This window comes from Paramisgurnus dabryanus, chromosome 16, assembly GCF_030506205.2.
Source record: "Paramisgurnus dabryanus chromosome 16, PD_genome_1.1, whole genome shotgun sequence".
In the NCBI taxonomy this organism is placed as follows: domain Eukaryota; kingdom Metazoa; phylum Chordata; class Actinopteri; order Cypriniformes; family Cobitidae; genus Paramisgurnus; species Paramisgurnus dabryanus.
Window position 1 is genome coordinate 36,658,754 of NC_133352.1, and position 7,384 is coordinate 36,666,137.

Sequence of the window (7,384 nt, forward strand, 5' to 3'; positions counted from 1 at the left end):
GTGTGTAGTGAACTCTTACAGATTTCTGAAGTGAGGTTTCCCTCTTGTGGGTGTAAAGGGCGAACATCTCATTTGTCAACATGTTTGCTTATTTGCTATCGTACATTTATGAGCATTAATATATAAATGTATATAAATATATATAGGAACAAAAGATTAAGAAAACAAATATTGAATAGGGATAAAAAAGACAGTTGTGTATAAATCATTTTATTATTTAGATGCAAGTATAATAAACATACTGTGTTATTGGAAGATAAATATTTACAATAGTTGTTAGTCATCATTTAATGAAAACTAAAAAAAACAACACTTCCTTAAACTGAGGTTATAACACAGATCTCTGCTTTGATCGGACACATTTGGGGAGGTAACAAATGATTGTCTACTAAAGAAAAGAAAACACACGCGGCTGTAGTATCAGCACACAACAGCCGCCACACATCATCACTCCAACACACATTGCTACAGGTTAAAATGTGCAACTCCTCAAAATAAAGAAATATTAAATTAATTTATTCAAAACAAAAATGTTTTATAGAAAACAAAACTCATCTTTTAAACTCTGTAGACCTCCTCCACATCAACGAGAACTAGAAAGGTTTCAGGTCTCAGTCAGGAAAACTTCTGGTGGGCAAGGTTTTCAATTTTATTTACATTCAATCCTTCTCAATCTGGAGTTTATAAATCCACACATTCAGCATTAGCATGCACATATAGATGTTCATTTATACAGCTGAGCAATGAGCGTTTACACAGCATTAAAGCCAGGGAGGATTATACAGAAATATCCTGAGGGATCAAATATTATTCCACCTTTCACCTGTACAAATAAACTGAGGGAAAATTATGGGCAACACCTGGAAGATCTCCAGCTAATGGGCACTATAACACACACACACACACACACACACACACGCACGCACGCACAGTTAATGTATGATAGACACGGCAAGGGATCGAATGCTCATTTGATATTTTGTGTGCAGCCTGCAGAGGATTTATTTCATTAGCACAAGCTGAGGAACCCAAAGCCGTGAAGTCTAATCTTGAGTTGTGTGTGTAATACATTATAACATTTGCAGATCTACTGATGGAAAATCAAACTCACTGCAGTATAGTTTGAAGATTTTGTTTTAAATACACAGAGCAAAGATGCGGCTTAGACACAGAGGTTGACAAAGATCGGCACACGAGGCTGTCATCAGAAAACTCAAACTGATGCACTATTCTGTCCAATCACCAACACTTTATTACATGGAGAAGTGAGACGTCATTCATTTACAATCAACATTATGTTTACAACACGCACACACGCACGCACCGGTCTCTAACAATAACAACCAGGCCTTCACCAATCCATCCATCCACCTTTATTCTGTCATAGTTTATATACATACTGAAAATCATTTCTATGATACACGTGCAATAAACCCATTCAGTTATTTATATGCTTTCTGTAAAGAGGAAACTGTGGATATATTCTGGCTAGAAGTCACCTGCGCAGACGCATTACACTCAATCGCTTACTAAAAATCACACAAAACCAAAAGAAGGGAAAGGTGTTATAGCTTGAAAACCTAAAAAAAACCTCTGCAATTAAAAGAGAAATAAATGTAGAGCAATGCACACACAGATACATACTTATAAAAGCCTGTTTATACTACACCGTGTTAATGATCCACACACATCTTTCCCTCACTTACAGACTCAGGTACTACAGGTATGTTTGCCCACCGACCTCTGTAAACTAAAAGCTTTGGAGACGGAGGTGGCGCCACAGGAGGATCATAATGCCAGCGAATGACAATCGTTCAAACCGCGGCTCTGAAAGACCTCGGACGCTTCATTCAGCTCTGCTCCAAAAAGACATCAGAAGAAAATCTGTTTGGCATCTGTGGGATTCTGCTCCATTGGACAATATGGGCATTTCAGCCTAAAAAAAAAAAAAAAGAGCGAGGATTTCACACATTTACAAGTGATTTCAAATGTTTGTATTTGTTTGTGACTCTCGGATTACATTCTTACTTTCCAGCGTTGGTAAGTTTGTTAAGGGCGTCTCTGGATATGACGTGTCCACAGATGAGCTTCATAGGTGGATTACTTTCTGACGTCTGCTGTCTCAGTATTGGACAGGCAAACACTGAATGATACCAGCACTTCTTCCCAAGGTCGATTTCAATCTGTGTGAACACGAACACACAGAGCAATGCATTCATCTCTCTGCAATAATGCCATACAGTTTCTCAATGAACCAGTAATGCACCTTAAAGGGTTAAGTTCACCCCAAAATCACAATGTGATCATAAATCTCTTACCCCGGTGTCGTGTCAATCCACCAAGTCCTTCGATTGTCTTCAGAACACATTTTTAGATATTTTTGATGAATACCGAGAGGGTTTTTGGTGAAAGAGATCGTCAAAAAGGTCCATGTGCCATCAGTAGAATAATCATTTTATAAAGGGAAGAGAACACTTTTGTGCACAAACCAAACAATGATTTTATTCAACAATTTGTTTTTCTATCTCGGTCATTCAGTTCGCGTTCACAAGCAGATTACAGTGCATGCTGCTGACATTACCTGCTGCTGATGTACTTGCCAACGTACAGACACACGACACGCTGACAAGTCATTCGTGCATTTATACAAGCTGTTTAAGTATTGTTTACAATATTTACATAATGACTTAAATTAAAAAAGGTAAAAAACCACATCAGCAGCAGGTGACGTCAACAGCATGGCATGCACTGTAGTCTGCTCGTGAACGCACACTGAACAACCAAGGAGAAGAACAAACTGTTGAATAAAAGTGTTTGTTTTGTTTGTGCACAAAAGTGTTCTCGTCGCTTTATAAAATTATCATTGGACTACTGATGGCACATGGACCTTTTTGATGATGTCTTTCACCAAAAACCCTCCCAGTATTCATCAAAAATGTCTAAAAATGTGTTGTGAAGACAATCAAAGGACTTGGTGGATTGACACGACGCAGAGGTAAGTGATTTATGATCACCTTGTATGAGTCTATCTTTATATAAACAGTTGAAAAAGACTTAAGATAAGTATTTTACATAAACGGCAAAGATGAAAGTTTTCCTCTTTATGATGCTTTAAAGAGAGAAAGAGAGAGATTGGCTTACTGGTAGCTCATCTTTATGTGTCCACACACCGCTGCATTGTCTCTGTTCAATAACCTGTTTGATGTTCATGAGCACAGGCAGAGCCATACAGCCAGATGCAAAACTGTTGGAGAGAGCAAACATGACTGAGAGGTAACACATCAATCCTTCTGGACAGAAAAAGCTTTTCATTTTGTGCATTTGATTTGTAAATGATGTTAACAAAGAGTTTGCAGTGATGCTTTATATTTGACTTCTGACCTGACACTAAGTGGAGACTCCACAGAGAGTCCAAGCAGCGCACAAGCGTCCCGTGTGAAGATGTTACAGATCTCTGCCCACTGATCCGTCTCCAGAAGACCACGGTAAGGCGAGTTCTCGATCCCATGCCGGAGGTACACCAGGCTGCCCATTAAGATCTGAATATCTACACAGCACAAATAAAGAGTCACGAGCTCTGGGATGGCAACTTGAGGAAAACTGTTGCATGATGGCATTACAAACCTCTTGTCAAGCAACCAGATTGTGTTATGAAAACCATCTTCAGGACACTCTTACCAGCATGAGTACCAGGTGAAATAATATTGAATGTGTTACATAAAAAATCATCTACATTCTCTAAAATGTAAACGCATTTTAAAGTTTTGAGCATGTGATAATTCACAAGTCTGACTTGTTTCAAAACATGTTCGTTTGCTCATTTTGGCCACCCCTGAAAAAAAGTTCTGGCTATACTCCTGCCACGACACCATCGGCTCCAACTGGGTGTTGATTTCAAATATCAACAACATTTCCCAGAAAACACTTAGCGCACCTTTAAAGGACCTAAATGTGATGTCTAAATGGCGGTTCCTCCATGTCGTCCTCCTCACCTCTCTGATGCTGCGAGGCAAACGGTTGGAAGTGTCTGGCGTACTGTAAAGCCTCCTGCTGTTTGCCGACTCCTCCATTGAGCAGACTAATAAAATAAAGTCTGTGCAGCTTAAACTCCAGTGTACTGTTGAGATCCAGCAGACGCTGACGGTTTGTCACTGCCCACCTGTTACAGCCATCATACAAATGATTAAATGTAGTGTAAATGAAATCAAGATATTGATGAAATCATGGTGCGTATGCGAGAGAGTTTTACTCCAGCGCTGGACACAGATCGTGTGTTCTTAAAGCCTCTAAGATACGATTGAGCTCCAGAAAAGGCTGTTTCATGCTCATGTCAATGACGACACCAGACTCCTGGCATGACAGAAAACAATGTTAGCGGTGATTCACTCGACACAAAAACATAACAATGATAACAATAAAATAATCAATAGCAACTTAAAGCCATCTCTAAATTATGAAGCAAACCAAAAAGGCGTACCTGACAGAGGTCTTCAGCGACGCTCAGCATGCCCTGTCGATATAAATGCTCTACGATTGTTTCGCTGAGGTATTTTTGCCTCTCTGGAGTATCCCAGACATGCTCAGCTATAACTGCACTCACTTCTGCATCAAAGTTCTGCAGAACAGAGCAAACATCTTTATAGACATACAGACAAACTTTTACAAAAAACATTGTTACATCATGGGCCAATGTAGAGAAACAAACCCATTGAAGACACAGATCAGTAAATGTCTCATGTGCGGTCTTGTGCACTGCACTGCATTGCGACAATCTTGAGTTTATTTGACAGTAACTTTCTATAATCAAAGTGCAACATAACAAGCAAAGATCTCCAAAACGTACTCGGTCGATAGCTTTGCCCACTTTTGAAACACTGCCATGGATGTCCTTGTGCCGTGAGGCGAGCACCTGCACGCTTTCTTTGATCTCCTTGCAACACTGCGCCATTGTTTGATGCAACACTGACAGATCTGCATCCTGCACACCTAGAGGAGAAACAAATGAAACTCCTTTCATTAAAATAGACATATCCTACTGTGACTCATCATCTTTAAGGCTTACATAACCATCTACAAACCTAATGTGTGGGATAGATAGAAATCAATAAGCTAAACACGCTTCTTCCTGTTTACACCGTAGGCTATTATTGATGCGTGCACCTATTGTTTCTGACTTCAAAAGCAAATAAACAACACGTGGTTCTGACTTCCTTCATCAGCCCACTACAACCCATGCTCGCTTTTAAAACACGTGATAGAAATAAATCATCATCTTTTACATAAGTTTGAATCTTTGTGGCTCACCATAGGCGACCAATCGACTGCGGAGGTCACAGACGGTCCTGAGCAGCTCATCCAGTCGTTCCTCTGACTGATGTCCGTATGTGACAAACCTGTGCAGCACTTTCTCCAGCTCTCTCTCCACACACGCACACTGCTCCATCAGCACAGCTCTTATAGCTTTACACCCAACAATACTGCCTACAACAACAACACAACACAACAACAGAGACATCAGACTTATCAGTGACACGAGACAGCGATTCATAGCACACATATCATTTTGTTGTTGTTATTTTGACAAGTACAAATATTAAAGTAAATAAGTCATTACTGGACCCTGAATTAGTGCTTAAAGATCAACGAAATATATTGTGTTACACAGAAATGTTTTTGATCAATGACGTCACACAGATCCAATCAATCACAATTTAATACACCAATCTGACCTGTCATGTTGACTTGATCACATCTGAACCATCTTCATGTTTGCATGATTAAATCAAACTAACAGATGAGTCAGATAACACAAGACTATAACATGTAAATCCATCTGACCCACTGGAGTCCAATCAATGTTTACAAATAATTCAATAATAAAGAGATTTGGGTCAAATCACCAAAGATCTTCTGAACACAACTTCAACACAGTTTAGGCTTACAGGCCTATTCCCGTTTAAATAAAGTCGACAACAACTTAAACATATTCATTTAAATATTCATATTAAATGATAAATGTACGACAAAACAAAAATACAACTAAATAAAAGAAACGCATGCGTAAATGTCTCAGTTTAACGTCAACATATGTAAAGTATCAGACAGGGTCACTCACTGGCTTGCTAATAAAGCCCAAACATTGCACAATAATCTGGTAAAATAACAAAGGGCTCTCATTTTCAGTGTATATAAACTATTTTAAGCATGCCAGAGAAAAGACCTTAAAAGTTATTTTAAAGCTGTGTGTAAAAAACTACTGACATTGTTTACGGATACGAGGAACTACGTGATCAAAACAATCAGTTAGCCTGTTAGCATAACCGGGATATCTATCCATCAGTACGGCTCTTAAACCCGTTATTTAAACCTGGATGTTGACCCATGCGATGACTAAAACTGTGCTCACTTAGAAGAGAAATCTAATAAATTTCTGAAGGCTAAAAATAAAAGCATATATGAAATAAAACATGATGTTCTTGCCTGTTTTGACAGCACTCTTCAGCAGACGTCCCTGAAGCGATGCAGTCACTGAATCTCCAGCGCTCTACTGCCACCTGCGGATCGGCGGTATCAATGCTTATACCTACATTACATTATTTCCTTTAAAGGTTTTTAGTATTAATGCTGCGTTAGAATTAAGTATATCTACAGTATGTATTATTGTGCTCCTAAACATTTAAAAGATATATAAAAAAATGTAAACTTATAGTCTCTCACGTAAGATCAAGACAGGTTTTTATGACATCAGATTCTGCGCTTCAGCTTCTTATCAGATTTCAGACTGTGACAAGACGAGAAGGACTATGGTTTACTGTAGAGCCTTTTTTATTTATTTTTTCTGAATTTTATTCTTATTCTAGTTTTTAATTTTGATTTCTACTTGTCATTTGCTGTCAATAAAGAATTAAATAATTAAAATAAAATACTAGCAAATAGAAATAAAAGATTCCAGACTGTGAGGTAACCTAAATGCTATAAGCTATTTAAAAAGGGGAGGAGCCACTTCATATATATTTGACTCTAACTTCCTGTTTTAGTGGAATTTACATCAACAACTTGGACAAAGTTGCGCATAGCCGCTTCAGATGGGTGTTAAATGTTAAACACCTCATAATAGTATTTGTAAATGTTTGGAAAATTTGTAAATAGTAGTCTGTTGCATTTGTAAATGCACTGAAATTGTCTTTATTATTTGTTTTGTATTGGTCGTGTGTGTTATTTAATTTTAATTTCTCATTTAATTTGTCTAAAATGCACCAGGGAAAATCATTCCCTACGCTTTTATTATATATAAATGTAAATACATGTGTTCCTGTCTTTTTAAATAATGATAAATCAAACTGCAAGCAGTTACGGATGCATGGATCTTCATATTAAGTGTTGC

The 7,384-nt window shown here is 38.1% G+C and overlaps 1 protein-coding gene across 1 annotated transcript; it reads right to left on the minus strand.

Moving 5' to 3' along the window:
• Window positions 1-189: 189 nt before the first annotated feature.
• On the minus strand, window positions 190-6,567 carry rmnd5b (required for meiotic nuclear division 5 homolog B). Its single transcript, XM_065274886.2, has 10 exons — window positions 6,481-6,567; window positions 5,305-5,481; window positions 4,844-4,986; window positions 4,478-4,615; window positions 4,250-4,350; window positions 3,993-4,159; window positions 3,382-3,547; window positions 3,142-3,244; window positions 2,029-2,183; window positions 190-1,936 (listed from the first exon to the last, which is right to left on the minus strand). Exons 2-10 carry the CDS (start codon window positions 5,441-5,443, stop codon window positions 1,873-1,875), a joined length of 1,176 nt encoding a protein of 391 aa, XP_065130958.1. The 5' UTR covers window positions 5,444-5,481; window positions 6,481-6,567; the 3' UTR covers window positions 190-1,872.
• Window positions 6,568-7,384: the final 817 nt, after the last annotated feature.

What these genes read in the sequence shown, in the direction of transcription:
- rmnd5b (XM_065274886.2), bottom strand. Translation starts at nt 5,443, where the DNA reads ATGGAGCAGTGTGCGTGTGTGGAGAGAGAGCTGGAGAAAGTGCTGCAC. An exon ending in TGGGCAAAGCTATCGACCGA is followed by an intron (nt 4,616 to 4,843) that starts GTACGTTTTGGA and finishes TCTGTTCTGCAG; the next exon opens with AACTTTGATGCAGAAGTGAG. An exon ending in TCGCTGAAGACCTCTGTCAG is followed by an intron (nt 4,351 to 4,477) that starts GTACGCCTTTTT and finishes CTGTCATGCCAG; the next exon opens with GAGTCTGGTGTCGTCATTGA.